We start from the raw sequence: 18,603 nt of genomic DNA, 5'->3' as shown, positions 1-18,603 counted from the left end.
ATCCATTGTTCTGTAATATTTTATTTATATCAGAATATACAAGTCCACAGTTTAACTGACAAAAATGTGAAAATATTATAAAGTGTGTGTGTGTGTGTGTGTGTTGTAAACATACACACAAAATTCTGAGTGGCAGCTGTCACTATTATATCTGTGCTACTAGACACACACAGAGAGCATGGAGGGTCTATGACATTTTGTCACAGACAACTTGCCACAGCCAAGTGGGCCACAGGACAACTTGCCATGACCAACTTGCCATGGGACAACTTGCTGCAGGACAAGAATTAATATCAAAGAAATGGTGGAACAGAATAATTAAAGAAAGGATTCAAAAGGAGGAACAGAATGAAATGTGAATGACAAAAATTAAAATATTTTTAAATTTATTTTGAATAATTAAATTGAATTATTATATTGTCCTGCAGCAAGTTGTCCCATGGTGAGTTGGCCATGACAAGCTATCCCACAGCAAGTTGGCCATGGCAAGCTGATCAAGGCAAGCTGGCTGCAGCGAGAAGGCTGTGGCAAGTTGTCCCATTCTGGAGAGAGATCACTTAGCCAGAAGATGCTTTGACCCCTGTCCCTGCCTATTCTTGAATATCCAGCTTTTATTGTATTTCCCTTCTTCCATTTTTAAAACTTGTCCTTTTTTGTTTCTCAGTTTATCAGATAGTCTCTTTATCTCATTACTTGCATCATGTCTTCAATTTTTATCCCTCTTTGACATTATTTGTTTGAGCTTTAATGAGCTCAATCCAACTTGTATCATTTACAAGACTTTATCCAAATTTTCTAATAAAAATATAGAAGTATAGCAATCTCAGGACTGACTCATATCCATCATTCAGTATCTGTCTCCTTTGATGAGGACCTGCTGATGAATTTTGAGGTAGCTTTTCAGCTACTGTAATGTCATTAGTGTCCAAAATATTGATTTATATTTTACTGGAGATTCCTTTTCTACCATTTTTAAGATGTGGACAATATTTGCCCTCTTCCAATCATCTGGCACTTCATGAATTCTCCAACAGTTTTCACTGGTAATATGTAATCGTTCAGTTTTGCTTAGACAAATGCATTCTAGCAGTCCAAAATGAGTTCATATTTCCATTAACCAATGGGGTCATCTCCACTAATGTATTCTTTTAGTATTGTGATACCTGGCTCACTTCCATAGCACATTCTCTAGCTTACTCTCCTATTTTTCCCATAATGCCTTTTCCCAATTGAATTTTATAATCTCCAAACTAGAGTGCTATCCTTTGTTCTGGTGTGTTTGGTTTTGAGGTTGCAAAAGCTTTTTCCCAGTCTTTGTTTTGATCTCAAAACAGAGGGAGAAGGATTTGGAGACAGGCAATACATGGCCTCATGTCTTACTTCCAAGTTATTTTTCTCAGTGTATCTATAGAAGCCGGCTGCTGAAAATAATCACAGCCTCTATTCTTAAACCTGTACTTACGTGCGGCTGTCAGACTTTTTTTAATGACAGCCATGTGAAAGAGAGGAAATTAAAATTATCAGTTTATTTCACTTTGCCTGGAAGAGGATCTCGTTGGTCTCTTACAGGGATTTAAACTTCTCTTGTAATCGCAGTAAAAGTGATTGTGGTTTGTCCTCCTCATCCCAATGGGAGAGATCCGAGCTGTAAGACCCTGTTAGTCGGGCTATGTCCCCAGTAATATTTAACTACAGCACAATCAACAACAGCAATTTTCTCCCTTATCCCCAGAACATTGTTTCATCTAGCTCCCAGCATATTTCTAAAACAACATTGTTAGTTGTACAGATATTAAAGTAATATTTTCCCCCTTATTCCAATGCTGTTCTAAAGAAAGTCTCGAGGTGTGTGAAACCTGTAGTCTTTGTCATCCATTGTTTTGGAAGGAAGTCAAATTACCAGAACAAAGTTGTTTTATAAGAATTCCTTCTCATTAACCAGAAACTTAGTCTGAGAGGGATTCTTGGTGTCCTGTCCATCTCACTAAACAGTTGTCTCTTTTCCTGAGCTAGGTTGGTAGGATAGTGGATTTCTCGCCCTGCAGGATTTCATTTCCCAAACAGATTTAAATACAACTAGGGGTTCATATCCATGTGATGTCCATAGACTTCATGGACATTATGTGGATATGACTAGACCCATAAATGCAACATGGCACAGACCACCCTTACATTTCTATTGGGATGAAGTAGAGGCACTATAAGTCAGGGAAATAGCCTCTTCCCTGAAGCCAGGCTTGCAGTTTTCTAAAACCTAGATTAAATAAGGGAAGTAATACTCTTGATTGGAGGATTAGGCTGTTACATTATTTTTATGGTTTCATGTTATTTATTGTTCTATCCTATTCTATTTTTATGATACTGTTAACTGTGAGGACTGGGAATCTAATAATCACACTTCTTATGGCAGTTTTCATATTTGATACCTACTTACTTATGTATGTAGTTATTTTTACATGCCATTCCCCCCCCCTTTCCCAAAAAAAGTCTGTTTGGTGATCTTTCCAGATCCATTCATACGATTAGCAAGCCATAGGCTTGTCTTTGGATCAGGCTACCTTGATATTGTCTAGTATTGTGACAAGATGGGCAGCAAACAAATTTAACAAATAATAATAATCAAGACCAAACCAGTAAAAATATTGAGACTGTTTCAAGTCTCAGCTCAGCCTTTGAATGTATTGAGTTTACTTGCATTGTGGTGATTTTTGTAGATTGTTGATGTGCCTTGAACATTTTGATATTGATATTTTGATATTTAAGCTCATATAAAATTTGAGGTATAAGCCGCAATTGTTAGAGTTACACATTAGTGGGTTCATTCAATACTTAGTCACAAACCGCAGCTGCAAGCCATAATGGTTGATATAGAAGTCTATATAGAATAACAGAGTTGGAAGGGACCCTGGAGGTCTTCAAGCCCAACCCCTGCTTAAGCAGGAAACCCTATACCATTTCAGACAAATGGTTGTCCAATCTCTTCTTAAAAACTTCCAGTGCTGGAACACTTACAACTTCTGGAGGCAAGTTGTTCCACTGAATAATTGTTCTAGCTGTCAGAAAATTTATCCTTAATTCTAGGTTGCTTCTGTCCTTGATTAGTTTCCACCCGTTGCTTCTTGTCCTGCCTTCAGGTGCTTTGGAGAATAGCTTGACTCCCTCTTCTTTGTGGCAGCCCCTGAGATAGTGGAAGACTGCTATCATGTCTCCCCTAGTCCTTCTTTTCATTAAACTAGATATACCCAATTCTAGCAACCATTCTTTATATGTTTTAGCCTCCAGTCCCTTAATCTTTGTTGCTCTTTTCTGCACTCCTTCTAGAGTCCCAACATCTTTTTTACATTATGGCGACCAAAACTTTTACATCATTGCGACCAAAACTATTCCAAGTGTGGCCTTACCAAGGCATTATAAAGTGGTATTAATACTTCATATGATCTTGATTCTATCCCTCTGTTTATACAGTATGTTGATTACATCTACATAGCGTGCTAAATCATAATGTGATTTAGTTTGAATTGGTTTGGTTAGCTTGTTTTAGGAACTGCAGTTTATAAGCTATGGCTTATAGTTTGGGGTGAGTCCAGGGCAGAGGTGGCATTCAGCAGTTTCTGACCGGTCTGGAGAACCAGTAGCGGAAATTTTGAATAGGTTGGAGAACCGGAAAATACCACCTCTGACTGGCCCTGCCCCCACCTATTCTCTGCCTTCCAAGTCCCAGCTGATCGGCTGGGTGTTTTTTTGTTGCCCTGCACAGGAGAACGGAGCTGGAAAGCAGGTTAATGGGGTGGAGAGGGAGGGGGGTTTTGCAGTAACCTTCCTCCTGGAGTGGGGAGGGAATGGAGATTTTACAGTATCCTTCCCCTGCGACGCCCACCAAACCACACCCACCAAGCCACACCTGCCAAACCACGCCCACCACACCACGTCCATAGAACCAGTAGTAAAAAAATTTGAATCCCACCATTGGTCCATGGAATTTAACAAATAGTGGCCCATTCATCAAATGATGGCTCAATGTAATATCTCAGTCACTTAGTTTATGTCAAACCAGTTCATTGGCCTGCAAATGTTTCTTGTAGAGCCATCTGTACATAAGCAGATGGAGAGACAAATATAGACGGGCTTTCAAAGTTTGCAATCCTTATAGCTTACCCAATTGAACCTAATACTTCTTACTTCTAAATAGATATACATAGAATTGTATTGTTCATTGTATTTGGTAGTGTAGAAGATTGTTTGCATGGTTGATCTGAGCATCAGCTGGTTTAGAACAAATGTGATACTTTATCAAAACCACTTATTGCAGTGATTAACTCGTGTGTATTACTAAATTCACAACCAAAAAGGCCTAACATATGGCTGTCTAAAGAAATAAAAAGGAAAAAAGTAATCACCCGGATAATATTTTTAGAAAAAAGAGAAGCCTCTTATTGCAGGGGAAACATGCCTGTATGACAGATGCTTTGGCCTAAATGTCATTAGAAGTTTTTGTAGAATCCATCATTTTTGTCAAAAAGCAATATTGTGCCAACATGATGCAAGTTGTTGTGTACATCACCTGTCATCTCACAGACACTATTAGATGTTAAAAAAAGAAAAACATTGAAACTGAGCCAAACCAAGGAAATCTAGATTTTGATAATTTGGGGCAAAATTTAACATTCCTTGAGTTTGGGCATTTATATAAAAAATAATAAATCTGTGCTTTTGTTCAATCCTTAATTATTGTTTCTTCTTCATAATTTATCTTGTTAATATATATGGCATTAATTCTTGAAATGCTTCTTTGTGCTTCATACTACTGAAATGAGAAATGTCGTCTCTCTCAAATAATCTGCATATAGCATTTATAATTTCCTAAAATAAGAGCAGCAATGATCTTGCAGTCCTAATCTCTGCTTGCTGTTGCTCAAAAGGTCACAGCTATGGTTAGCTACAATCCTCATTAACTTTGAAAGTGGAGAGAGATTGGGGGAAATGAGAAATATCATTACTACTCTTATCAACGGAGCATGGAACAACTTATGCAATTGGGTTCTTAATGCCACAATTTTCACTTCCAAATTGTCTAGAAGCAGATTAAAAGAAAGCTGGGTTTAATCTTCATTGCTTTGCAATCGATCTTACAGGAACAAAAATGTTCTCACTCTATGCGAAAGGGAGGGAAAAAAATATTTAGAAATCAAGTTGACCTTGCACTTTGCAATTGGCTCCACCGTGCTACCATTTCCCCCAAAGGACCTGAATTTCAGGAGTCAGAAAGGGTTACTTACTGAGGCAAGAGGAAAGATAGGCAGCCACCTCCCCCACTCCAAAAAAGAAAACTGTTTGCTTCACAAGCATTTTAACTATATATCCTGCAGCCAAGCAAGAAGTAGATATCTTCAGCTGTCAGGCATTGTATCAGTACAGAATTTACTTTCAGGCTGGCTCAGAATCCTCATGTGACCATCGGTCAAGGGTGTGTGTAACTAGCAGTGAACTTGTTGATGTGCGAATGAGTGTTTGCAACAGCAGCACATGAACCCTTCTGCCCTTATGTCACCCAAACTGGAATCACATACCGCTGCCATTCAGAAAGCGCACACAAGATAAACTGAATAGAGAATTGGACACTATGTAATGTGTTATTTAAAGTTCAAAGAGCCAAGGGAAAGCTTCAGCCAGTCAAAATTGTAATAAAAAATGCTACCGCTGTCTAAATAAGACAGATATACATGCTTGATGTTCCACCAGCCTTACCCATTGTTATTTAGATCTGCATCATTGCCCATGTGGTCTTGTTCTGTCGCATCAAGAGACGTGTGCTATGGCCCAACCCTATGATATATAAAGGACAAAGTCCCATTAACTACCTATTTAGATATATTCCAAATTACTTTTATGTTTACATTTTTTCCCCTTGCTCCAAATTAGAGCTGAATTTGGCTTCTAAATATTGTAGACTGCAGAATATCTGTAAGAAGGAATATTAGTCCCTATTTAAGAGATGGTGTGATCTAGTGATTTAAGGCAGTGGTCCCCAACATTTTGGGCACCAGAGACTGGTTCCATGGAGAGAGGTTGTTACGTGGACCGGAGGTTTGCATGCTGCCTGCATCCCGCAGATGAAGTTGCCAGTTCATAGACCAGGAGTTGGGGACCCCTGGTTTAAGGCACCAGTCTAAGAGTCAGCAAACATGAGTTCTAATCCCTCAACCCAGCTGGGGAATTCAGGGAGTTGAAGTTGCCAAGATTGAGAAACACTGCTGCAAGTTCCCTATTTCCTTTCAAACAAGACTACTTGTGGCAAGACCACCACATGTAACACTTTCCAAGGAGATAAATATCTGCATAAGCAACTTCATCGGGAACCCTGGTGGCCCAGTGGTTAAAGTGCAGTATTGCAGTCAAACTCTGCTCACAGCCTAGAGTTTGATCCTGATGGGGCTCAAGGTTGACTCAGCCTTCCATCCTTCTGAGGTTGGTAAAATGAGGATCCAGATTGTTCGGGGCAATATGCAAACAATACTTTATTGTAAATTGTTCAGAGAGTGCTGTAACACATTATGGGAGCAGTGATGGGTTTCAAAACTTTTTTACCACCGGTTCTGTGGGTGTGGCTTGGCGGGCACGCTTTGTGCATGCCCAAGCACTTTGTGCGCGTGTGCGTAGAGGGTTTCCTACTAACCTTCTTCTGCAATCCTGCACTCTCCCTGTGTCTTCAACAGCTGACGTGTGGCAATCAGCTGAGGTTGAAAAGCAGGAAATAAAGGACAGTATAGAGCCTGGGTGGGAGAGCCTAGCAGCTGATCATTGGAGTGAACCAGTTCGCTCACGCATGATCGTCGGAGCTAACGCTTCAGCCAAACTGGGCCAAACCGGTAGAATACCACCACTGTATGGGAGAGTAAATAAGTCTAATTGCTATTGCTATTCAAGCCCATGAATTTCTTAGAATGATCACAGAATTTAAGAATATCCTTCACAGCAATGCTGCTTTACTGACTACATTTCAGAATTTGGAAAACAGAGATAAATCAATAAAAGGTCTGCTTGGGATGAATGAATCTCCTCTTTTAACCAATGTAATGGCAGCGTTCCAAATGCTCCTCTTGAGCATTGTTGATTGGTTGGATGTGCTCTGAAATGTAGGACCAGTATCTCTCTCCCTGTCTGATATATGATGCCATTGACTTGGAGGATTCTTAAAAAGAGATACGAGGAGCAGAGTGTTCTGGCCCGAGAACCCAAAATTTATTGAGCAATAACTCCTATCATCCCAGCCTGTCCAATGTTCAGGTGAGAGCAGGGTTGTAATCACTGTATGGGCAGACTTCATTTCCCAGTCAGTGACAACCCCAACTTTCCTGGTCCTTTAAATCACTTTACCTACATTGCCTCTTCTTTGACAGCTGGAGATGTAGAAGCTGACATGAGGTGCCCAGTATTGACTTTGAACTACCTCCTCCCTCCAATATCACCAATCTCCACTTTCCTTCTTGTTCCATAAGGATTGACATACACATATACTCTAGAAACATTCCGGCAATTTTAATGCAACATGTATACAATTTCATAGACTGATTTAGATGCCTTTACGATTTCTTCATTAATATATCCGATTATTTTCAGCCTTTTCTCTTTTCCCAGAAACATAAATTATGTACCTTCTTGCTCAATTTTTTTTTTAAAAGTGGCAACATCAAAAGTATCCTGGAGTTGTAGTTGTAGTTGTTCCTAGTAAAGATAGTTTGCAGGAAATTCTCGTGAAGTTGTAGTGTTTATAAAACCCTGTTTTGTAATGTGGTATATATTGTATATTAACAGCAAAGCAAAAGCCTTCTCTGGATCCTTTTAAGAGATGAGGTATTGCAAAATAAGCGAACAGACCATCTTGCAGCTGGAGAGAAATAGTCAAAACTGTGAATGGTGAGCAGGCCAGTGCCTGTGCTAAAAAAAGAAGGCCTTTATTTCCAAATAAAGAGAAGAGCAACAAAGATGATTATGGGATTGGAGGCTAAAATATATGATGAATGGTTGCAGGAATTGGGTATGGCTAGTTTAATGAAAATAAAGACTAGGGGTGATATGATAGCAGTGTTCCATATCTCAGGGGCTGCCACAAAGAAGAGGGAGTCAAGCTATTCTCCAAAGCGCCTGAAGGCAGGACAAGTAGCAATGGATGGAAACTAATCAAGGAGAGAAGCAACCTAGAACTGAGGAGAAACTTCATAATGGTGAAAACAATTAACCAGCAAAACAATTTGCCTCCAGAAGTTGTGGATGCTCCAACACTGGAAGTTTTAAGAAGAGATTAGACAACCATTTGTCTGAAATGGTATATTAAGCAGGGTTTCCTACCTAAGCAGGGGGTTGGACTAGAAGACCTCCAAGGTCCCTCCGAACTGTGTTATTCTGTAAAGTATTGAAGGTTACATCATAACTTATCATTGCATAGATCAACCCATTACCAGAAATTTTCCCTACCAAACCTGCTGATGTTTTGTATGAGCTCATTGAGGGAAACAGCATAAGGGTCCAATGCATGGAGAGCAACGTTTAAAAAAAATCATGACATTAGATAGTCTTGAACAATGCAAGGATATAAAACCAGAATTCACACCTTGATTTTTTAAAAAAATATCTTTCTTCTTCTGGTCAATATTCTGGCTGATTTAGGAAAGAAAGAATTGGTGAGTTTCAGAAGGCAAGTCTTTAAATTTATTTCTCAGGGGCTCCTTAACAAAGCCGGAGTGAGTGTGCAGTGCAAAGAGATAAAGGGACGGTTGTATATTCCAAAAGCTAAGGATGTACAGTGAGAGGAGAAGGGACCCAAATTAAGCCCCAGAGATACTCAGGTCTGTCTCCAGATACTCAGCAGATGGAAAAACTCACTTGGAGATTCTTTTATTTCTTTCTCAGAACTGGTCTGGAATGAAGTGTCAATTCAAGCTGCTACGCATGGCTGTTGCCTTGATCTGCAGTAAGTATCCTCCTTAAATGATTTTCATTAGTGCACCTGCTATGCCTAAAGATATTCTTGATCTCATTTATTTTTCAGGTTAGTAGCCCAGAGATAATAGTGGCAAGTTAGGAAAATCCATCTTGGGACTGTTCCCCTACAGAACTGCTCCCTTTGCTTTCTAAATCTGCAGAAGATGCGTGAATCACACATACATATGGGACCAGAGTGGATTGTACAACAATTAATTCAGATAGTACTAATGAACAATGAGTAGATCAATCTTTCTTTGGTTTGTGTCTTGGGCTTTTTTTTTTCCTTTTTTTCCCCCCAGAGAAAGAAACCAGGAATAAACTATGTTTTCTTGGAAATATAAGAGTAAGTTGGAATTCCTGATTAGCTAAGCTAGCGGTGGCCCCTTGTGAAGGCTTCAGAAAGCAGAAGTCTCCTTCCCTGACCTTGCTGGCCTTCAGGAAGGAAATTAAGACCTGTTTTTTCCAGCAGGCTCTGAGTCAGACATATTTAGGGCAGGGGTCTTCAAACTTGACAGCCTTAAGACTTGTGGACTTCAACTCCTAGAATCCATCCTCCAGTCATGTTAGCTCAGGAATTCTGGGAGTTGACATTCACAAGTCTTAACCTTACCAAGTTTGAAGACCCTTGCTTTAGGCAGATGTTTGTCCTCCTAGCTTGATGTTTGGCTCCCGGACATTTTGCTACTGAACTAGGTAACATCTTCAGCGGGGTTTTATGTGTGCCCATTAGTGGTTCTACAATAATATATCTTATCATGTTAAATGCAATCATACGTTTGTGTTTCTCGAAGCCAAAATGAAGGATACGGACCTGTTCCTTAGTTTTTCCCACTTTAAAGGCTTGCTTGCACTTTCCTGATAGTTCAGTAGAGAAGTTGGTCTAAACAGCAGTGGGCTTAAGTGGAAAATAAGAGAACCTCCATAAGGTTCTGGAGAGGCTGCCTAGTCTTTTCCTAATCTATCGGTTTAATCTGAATCACCACCTGTGTTCCCGTAGTCTTTGGCAACAGAGATTATAGCTGAACCCTAATATGATTTTCCATCCCATTCCCATTATGGTAATAGGACTAGGTACAAAAAGAGAAAGAGGCAGTTGATTTTTTCAGGGGGAAAATGGGATGGGGGAATGAAAAGAAGGTTCATAGAGAAGGCTTTTCTTTTTGTGTGTGTGTGTCAGTAATGGGAAAAAGACTTGTCCCGAAAGGAACGTTTATTTAAAAAGATAACGTTAACATGGACTTCTTTTCAAGTCATTGGGTTTTTATTTCTTTTCCTGCTGTACATTTTAAATATATATTTTAAAACTGCATATAAAGTGCATTTTGCACGTTGTGAAATCTGGACAGTCTGTCTGGCTTAAAAGTGATCCAGAATGGTGGAGGATCTATCTTTCTACATGGCCAGAAATTCTTGCCAAATAAGCTGTTCTGTGCATTGAAAAGGCTGCTCAAAATGGTGTGGAAAAATGCTGCATCGCAGCATAATAGCATAGGATTATATGGGACAATGAATGGACAATGCAGTGCAATTTCTGATGAATGGTGGTTATGTGTGACATACTGCTTCATTTCTCTTTCAGTGAGCTTTGAATTTGGAAGAGCTGTATGGCTGAGATTCTACCCATCTGCTTATCCTCCATGTCCTCATCCTAGTTTCGTTGCTCACCTAGGTGGGGTGGGTGTTGGAATCACCCTTGGTGTGGTTATTCTAAGGAACTATGAGCAGAGACTTCAAGATCAATCAGTATGGTGGATCTTCGTTTCCATGTATGTGGTGTTTGTTCTCTTTGCCATCTTCTGGAACATTTTTGCCTACAGCCTGTTGGATCTAAAACTACCTCCACTTCCTTAAGAACTTGGGCTAAAAAAAACAGACAAAGAAGTGACTTCCCATCTTTCAGCTTCATGGGCAAAAAAAAAAAATGAAACTAGAGGATTTATTTTTTTATGAATGTGACAGGAGGGGAATGTATCCAAGTTCTGGAATGACATGCACTGAGGGAGAACTGTATGTGCTGATGGGAAATGATTAAGGACGATTCCATGGATCCTTGCTTGGAAGATGTTTGGGCGTGGAGATTTACAGGTACCATGATCTTTATGAGCCACACCTTGTGCCCTTTGCTCATGTAACCAGTTTGTACTTCAAAGGAAGATTCAGCCCCCTGGATGCTTAGCCCAATACATATGGGTGAAATGTTCATGCACCCAGTGAAGGCTCATCTGGATGGTTTTGTCTTTTTCAGCATTCACAGTTAGAAACTTTAGAAGAGCTTTCCTTAGCTGATGTCCTCCAGATGTGTTGTGCTATAAACCCATCACTTTGGTTCAAGATGATGGAAGCTGTAATCTATTACATTTGATTACGCCAGACAATCTTCAGTCCATTTGGAAAATACATTCCTTTCTTTAGTAGATGGGTTGTAACGCGGGATAAAAGAAAGGCTTGGAGACCGCATATGACATGCCAGCCCGGTATTCACTTTATAGCTCTATAGAGCCACAAAGTCTCTAAGTCCAAATATTTTAGCCTTTCCCCCATTTTTCGAGTTTTCTGGACAATTAAGAGGGAAAAATAAATGGAGGATTCTGATTTTAGATGTTCACTCATGACCACTTGCAGAGACTGGTTTTCAGCTAAAGAATTAACCAAATCACACTGAAATATTTGAAGGTGCTTTAGTCTGCTTATAAAATTCAGCTGCAAATTTCATTGTTTTTTTATTGTTTGTGGCTGGGTTTTTAGTCATCACAGACTACTTGAAGCTGTTGAATCTTATAATAACTATATTATTTCCTTTGGGGCTTTGGTCCTTCTGTTCATTTTAAAGCAGAATCTGCTCCTTGGAGAGGAGAACTTATATTGTACTTTTTAAAAAGAGTTCTTCCAGAATTTCACAAAACAGTAAATGACGTAATAGATATTCTTGATGTTTAGCTGCCTTTAACAAGCTCTGCTGCAGTCTTCTGTATTTGCAAGATCTTGATCTACCAATTTTGGAAGAAGTAGATGTGCTCCCCCAACAAAACATTCTACCAAGTTTGGTTTGCAAAATACAGATTTGTCCTTTTGCCTATTGTGAATGCAATAGCAAAATTGTAATGATGTTTTGTTAATTGTTCACATATATTTTATTCTCAACCTGGCTAAATATGTTGGGATTCAGCAGGACCAAAGGAATTCTGGGAACTGAAGTCTAAGTCTGGTATGTTTAATCTACGCACAGCTGAAAATGCTGGCCAGGTAGAGGTGGTTTTAAAAAGTCGATATGGAGGGGCCAGCTGCATGATCGAAGCCCTACCTCCTTTTTACATGCAGCAATGCACATTAAAAACAGGCAGTGTTTCTGTTGAGTTGTCATACCTATCACATTGACATTTTACACTTGCCCTGTCAACATCTGTGGAAAAAGTTGAAGTATCTGGTTTATTCAGGGCTACCAAATTTAGGCTGAGAAATCCAGATAACCAGATGGCAGTAAGGAGATCCAGAGAACTTTTAATTACCTGCTATTGTTTAGGAGTCCACCTGGAATTCTGAGTGTTGTGGTCTCATTAGAGTGGAGGACATGAGACTGGGGAGAATTGCTTTAATGGATCAGGGATGTGTTTAACAGTAGTACCTCAACAGGTGTGCAAGCCTGAGTGAATTATTTATGCAATCTCATGGGATGCACTTCTTTGGACAGGAGGGGGAGGTTTCATGTGGAAAAAAAAATATCTCTGTGGATTTAAAATAATTAAATCTACATAGCTGCCAGGAAGCAAATAATAGTAGAACTGGAAGGACATTTGTTTGTTTGTTTGTTTGTTTGTTTAGTCTAGAAAAATATCAGCTGGGATCACGCCACACACTGGCCTAGATTAAGTAAGATGAGGATCTTTGAAGTTCAGTATGTAATGAAATCACTAGCATGTTGTGTGATTCTGAGGGTCACGCTCCGTCTTATTCAGGTCTTCAGGCATAGCCTGTTGTGATAGCACAGCAGTCCTATTTTGTTAATTTGGAGTTTGGGGTTGATGCTCAGGAGTTTGCAAACACCTTAGAGAGGGCAATTCCTGTTTTTGAAAACCTAATGAGCCTTGTACAGGCGAAGCAGAAACACCAGAATTTTCCTGGACTTTGCTACTGATTTAGACTGTCTCAGTTTCAGTGGACAGTTGTGGTGTCACAAAATTTGTGAACTCCAATGAAAATATACATTAAAATTCAATTATTAAAACATTTAATTTCTTGTCCAACCCTAACTCCAATCATTTGGGAAAGTGTCACACACATTTATGGATTATTTTAGGTCTTATTATTTAAAAAACAGGTTGAGGGTCCCTGGTTTAGCCTATTGTATGAACCCAACCCATTTAGTGACATGGGTTGCCGGTTGCCAGCTCTAGATTTCAGGGACAGCCCTGCTTTGGCATCTTTTTGAAATCTTGGCTTGCAGGATGCTTCAACTGTGAGACAATACCTAACAGCTGAAGATCTTTGGCAACAAATTGTAGAATTGCAGCCATCTGCAGCAGGCATGATTACGTGAGAATAATGGAACTTGTATGGTGGTATCATGATGCAAACCTCATCATTACATATATATGTCCTAATGCCTAATGCAAATATATAAGTCATGTGACAGGATGCACATTTTATCATTTGTCCCTCTTTGATCCTCCCCCTCCTTTTCAGATTGTATCTTTGGATTCTAGCAAAGCAACCTGGAAATGCGAGCCCTACATGGCACCTGACCCTGAAACTACGAATGCATATTTCAATAAGATCCAGAGACCATCTCACACAATACATAGACAGGTAGTCCTCAACATACGACCACAACCGAGCCCAAAATTTCTGTTGCTAAGTGAGATAGTTGTTAGGTGAGTTTTGCCCCATTTTACGATCTTTCTTGCCATAGTGTTAAGTGAAACATTGCAGTTGTTAAGTTAGTAACATGTTAGTAACATGTGTTGTTAAGTAAATCTGGCTTCCCCATAACTGTGTTTGTCAGAAGGTCATAAAAGTGATCACATGACCCTGGGACACTGCAATTCTTATAAATATGAACCAGTTGCCAAGCAGCTGAATTTTGATCACCTGTCCATGGGGATGCTGCAACGGTCATAAGTGTGAAAAATGATCAAAAGTCACTTTTTTCGGTACCATTGTAACTTTGAATGGTCACTAAACGAACTGTTGTAAGTCAAGACTAACCGTTGCAAACCACGGTATAGTATGTTGTGTGCCAGCTAATTCTGGATGCCCAGCCAGTACATTTGTACAACAGGTGATTGTTGGAGTCACACTCTGCAACTTTGGCAAAAAGTGAAAGGTATCCTAGATACATATTTAAAATTGTAAAGTGTAAAAAGATGAGATTAATTTCTGGGCCGGCAGCGTATTAATCTTAAATGAGTTTTCCTTGCAAATCCTAATTTGATGTTTCTATTTGTATATTTTTGGAAGCTGAAAGCATTTGATGATGTCCATGCAAAGTATACAGGTAGTCCTTGACTCAGGGGTGGGATTCTACCGGTTCTGTCCACCTCTGTAGAACTGGTAACTCTGAAGAGCAGCAGACATAGAACCGGTTCTATGTCTGCTGCTGTTTTAGCCCACCCGCCTGCCCAGGCTCTTACCTTTATTTCCTGCCTTTTCAACCTCAGCAGCCGTGTGAGGGCACAGCTGCAGTTGAAAAAGCAGGAAAAAAGTGCTTTTTCAAATGCTGCTTCCCTGCACGCAGCGCTGCTCAGCTGTCCAGGTAGCAAGCTGACGAAGATTTACACACCCGCGCAGCGTGCAGGGAAGCACATCGTAAATCACCGAATCAGTAGTTAACCCTGTCGGATGCCATCTCTGCCTTAACTCACAATAGTTCATTTAATGATTGTTTGAAGCAGTGGTGAAATGCTACCGGTTCAGCCTGAACTGGTAGCAAAAATGGCTACCGATTCAGCCTAACCAGTAATTTAAAAAAGCTCTGACGATCAGCTGAGAGGAGAAAGAAGAGAAAAATGCGGGATCGGCCCTCCCATCCAGCCCTGCACTTTTCTGTTCTTTATCCTCTCAGCTGATTGGCGTGGCAGAGCCTCAGCTGCTGTTTGGAAAGCTCTGTGTGTGTGTGTGTGTGTGTGTACACCCGCGCATGCGCAAAGTGCATGATCACCGAACCGGTAGGGAAACTGGTAGAATCCCACCACTGGTTTGAAGTTACAACAACACTGAATAAAATGACTTATGACCACTTTTCACTTATGACTGTTGCACCATCCCCATGGTCACATGATCAAAATTCGAATGCTGGTTGGTTGCAGTGTCCTGGGGGTGTCATGGGACCATCTTTTGCAACCTTCTGACAAGCAAAGTCAATGGGGAAGTCGGATTCATTTAGCAACTGAACGACAGCAAGGATTCACTTAACCGTCTCACTTAGCAACACCAAATTTGGGCTCGATTGTGGTTATAAGTAGAGGACCACCTGTAGAGAAAAAGAATGAGATAAGGCTGCAAAATATTATTGATCATTATTCTAGTAAGCACATTCCAGAAATTTGCAAATTCTTGCCTTACTGCACTGAAAACATGCTGGAAAAATTTGAACCATCAGCACAAGTATGTACAATCCCGGGTGGAGACAAATGCTTCTAAAAGCTACCAGTATTTCATCGAGGGACAAAACATATTTCTCTTGTTCTAAAATTATTTTGTCACCTTTTTCTATTGATTTCTTCACCCGCTATGACTTGCCTCATAACTTAGCTTGGAATCGACTACAAAATTACCATTGTTTATCATCCAGGAAGAAAAGAGACATGTTTCCTGAATGTTCCACTGCTGGCTTCTCTTGTTAATTTGTACATTCTGCTTGGACCATTTACACAGGTCTCAAATGTATTGCAAATTTTAGTCTTCAGGCATCATTGTGGCACAGAAAGGTTTGAAACGCCAAGCATCTGCTTCCCCAAACAGGAAGGCCTTTAAGAGAGGGATCAGAGTATCAAAAAGGTTTGCAAAAATGATTAAAAGGGAAAAGGTCATTAAACAAAACAAAAGCTTGTCAGGATGACTGTTAATATTACAGCAGTATCATTTTAACGTTAAAGAGCTTTTGCAAATGCATGAGTCGAATCGTTGACTTTGGGAGCTTGTTGACACTTCGGTGTGCAGATTTTTCTACATCTCTTGTAAGCCAGAGAAGACTGTTTTGTAGAAAACGCCACAGAATCCAAAATATTTTGGAATACATAACGTCTGCAGCAACACTTCCCTTTTAATGAGAGATAACAGCGACTTGTTCAGACATTCAGGTGAGTGGATAGAGAATTTGAAACTGGGAAGAAACTGTGATAGGAAGCATTAACTGGCCTCCCTGATTTCCATGTATTCACTTGAAAGTCTGAACATCAGCTCTGCTTACATTCACGTGTAGCTTCTCTCCACATATAGCAGTTTGCAGCATACTTATTGCATGCTACCCAACTATGTGGTAGCATGTGTCTGATCTTGGAAGATCTCAAAAAATTTGTAAGCTCAGACCTGGTTAGTACTGGAACAGGATATTGGCAGGAGATAACAAGGTTGTAGGTCATTCTGTGCACCTAAAAACAATAACAGTCCCTCTTTTGAAGAGGACAATAGCAAACCACTTCAAGGTCAATATGGAAGGATCCATAAGTCACCAAGGGTCAATATGGAAGGATCCATAAGTCACCAAGCAGTCAACCCAATTCAAATCTGGCTTTATGTTTCCTTACTTGGATCTACAAAAGTGAAGTAAATGTGATGCACACGGTCTCCCTGTAGGAAAACAGCATCCTGTCAAATCTAGAACTAACAAACCTAGAACTAAGATGAAAATTCCCGACAGAACAATTAACTAGTGGAACAACTTGCCTCCAGTAGTTGTGAATTCTCAAACACTGGAAGTTTTTAAGAAGAGTTTGAACCACCATTTGTCTGAAATGGTATAGAGTTTCCTGCAGGGGTTTGGACTAGAAGACCTCCAAGGTCCCTTCCAATTCTTTATTCTATTCTATTCTATTCTATTCTATTCTATTCTATTCTATTCTATTCTATTCTATTCTATTCTATTCTATTCTATTCTATTCTAAATCTTACCTCTTTGTCTTTATAAGAAAGCAGCCCTTAATATGACAGCAAATGCAAATCCCAATATAATCCAGGTTTGGATTGATAGAAGCAATGATTAGAGAGGAAATCTGTTTTCTGACCATTAACACATTCCTTACCTTACAATAGGCACTCCATCATGAACCAGGGACAACATTGGTTTCTCCCACATCAGAGGATACGTAGTATAAAGATTCTCAATATAATATATAAATGCCTCAATATAATATATAAATGCCACTTTTAAGCCTTCCTTCCACTCACCCACCTATTCTGAGACAAATTTACTATTTCACTCTTCCAGTATCACAGGATGGAAGGACTTTGGAGTTAAACTTGTATTTAATACCAAATTATTCTGGAGTATTGTTGTTTCGGTGAGTGGAATATTTCTCTTAGGTCCAAATATTCTGGCTAGTTCGCGGAATTAGTCTGGCACAGATGGTTTTTGCATCCTGTACTCCTTCTTAGCATTTTCACAGTACTTTTTCTGCTCTGGTCAGGTTCTCTGATAACTTCCCCGACATACACATTTAAAACCGTTATATTGGTATCAAAAAGGGAGATTAAAAATACCAGCGGGGATGTAGTTGCCTCTTCAGCTAAGTTTTGCATGATCGGCTGAGAAGCAGAAAGTGCAAAATCAGACAAGCTCTTTTCTTTCATAATGAAGAATCATAGTTTTAAAAGCAACTGAACAGGAACAGGGAAGCTCACGAAAAGGGAACATTGCTTAGCTTGAGCCCACGCCATATCATCTGGCCAAGGTGATGTGTAGATAAGTTGCTCTTTCAAAGAGCTGCATTCACCATTTTTCAAACTGATGTTTCACGGACACAGCCTGCTCTTAAATTGATGCCACCTCTCCAAGGGAGTGAACATTAGTATCGTTTAGTATTGTGGTGTGTGTTTTTTTTAATTATCTTAGGCAGAAAGATATCTGTATATGAAGGGGCTTGGGGGGTGGGGTTGGTAGAAACTTTCATATGATTTTTTTAAAAATATATTTTGAGATCTGCTATAACTTCTGGGTGTCTTTTGAACTGAACACCTCAAAAAGGGAAAATGTTGCCAGGCTTGAAAAGCTTTTGATAGCTGGCTTACAATTACAATTTGCCAGAGGAAAGGTATGGATGAGAGAGCTTAATCCTTTGTCTATATACTCTACATGTTCTTCCCATCCAGTGTTTCGGTTCAGCCTGCTTTTTAATCAATCAAAGAAAATGAAACTGGGTATTCAGTTTTGTTTCTTACTAAAGGAAGGCAGGAAAAGATTACGCAGCTGCCTTCTCTGTAAGTTATAATTTGGTGCCCTTTTGGGATACAGATGTGATGACCAGTGAGTCCTAGATGTGTGTTTAGTATTGGAAACAGACTAGAACGGATTCTGGTCAGAAATCAATGGTTTTTGCTATATGAACAAATGCTGGTTCCTCAAATAATTGCGAAACATTCCAACCAGAAAGGTGCAATATTTTTTTAACAAACCAGCTGGCCGAAGGC

The 18,603-nt window shown here is 39.7% G+C and overlaps 1 protein-coding gene across 1 annotated transcript in view; it reads left to right on the top strand.

The window, feature by feature from the left end:
- RHBDL3 (rhomboid like 3) overlaps positions 1 to 11,699 on the top strand; it is a 138,466-nt gene extending 126,767 nt beyond the window's left edge. The window contains exons 9-10 of the mRNA XM_026680801.2: positions 8,908 to 8,968; positions 10,562 to 11,699. Coding sequence (XP_026536586.1) covers positions 8,908 to 8,968; positions 10,562 to 10,833 — 333 coding nt within the window. The 3' untranslated portion in view covers positions 10,834 to 11,699. The remainder of the gene's footprint in view (positions 1 to 8,907; positions 8,969 to 10,561) is intronic.
- Positions 11,700 to 18,603: the final 6,904 nt, after the last annotated feature.

The sequence above is a fragment of the Notechis scutatus genome, chromosome 2 (genome assembly GCF_049901735.1).
Source record: "Notechis scutatus isolate UNSWTSFEM ecotype Mainland chromosome 2, rNotScu1.2, whole genome shotgun sequence".
In the NCBI taxonomy this organism is placed as follows: domain Eukaryota; kingdom Metazoa; phylum Chordata; class Lepidosauria; order Squamata; family Elapidae; genus Notechis; species Notechis scutatus.
This window is presented reverse-complemented; position numbering and strand designations above follow the sequence as displayed.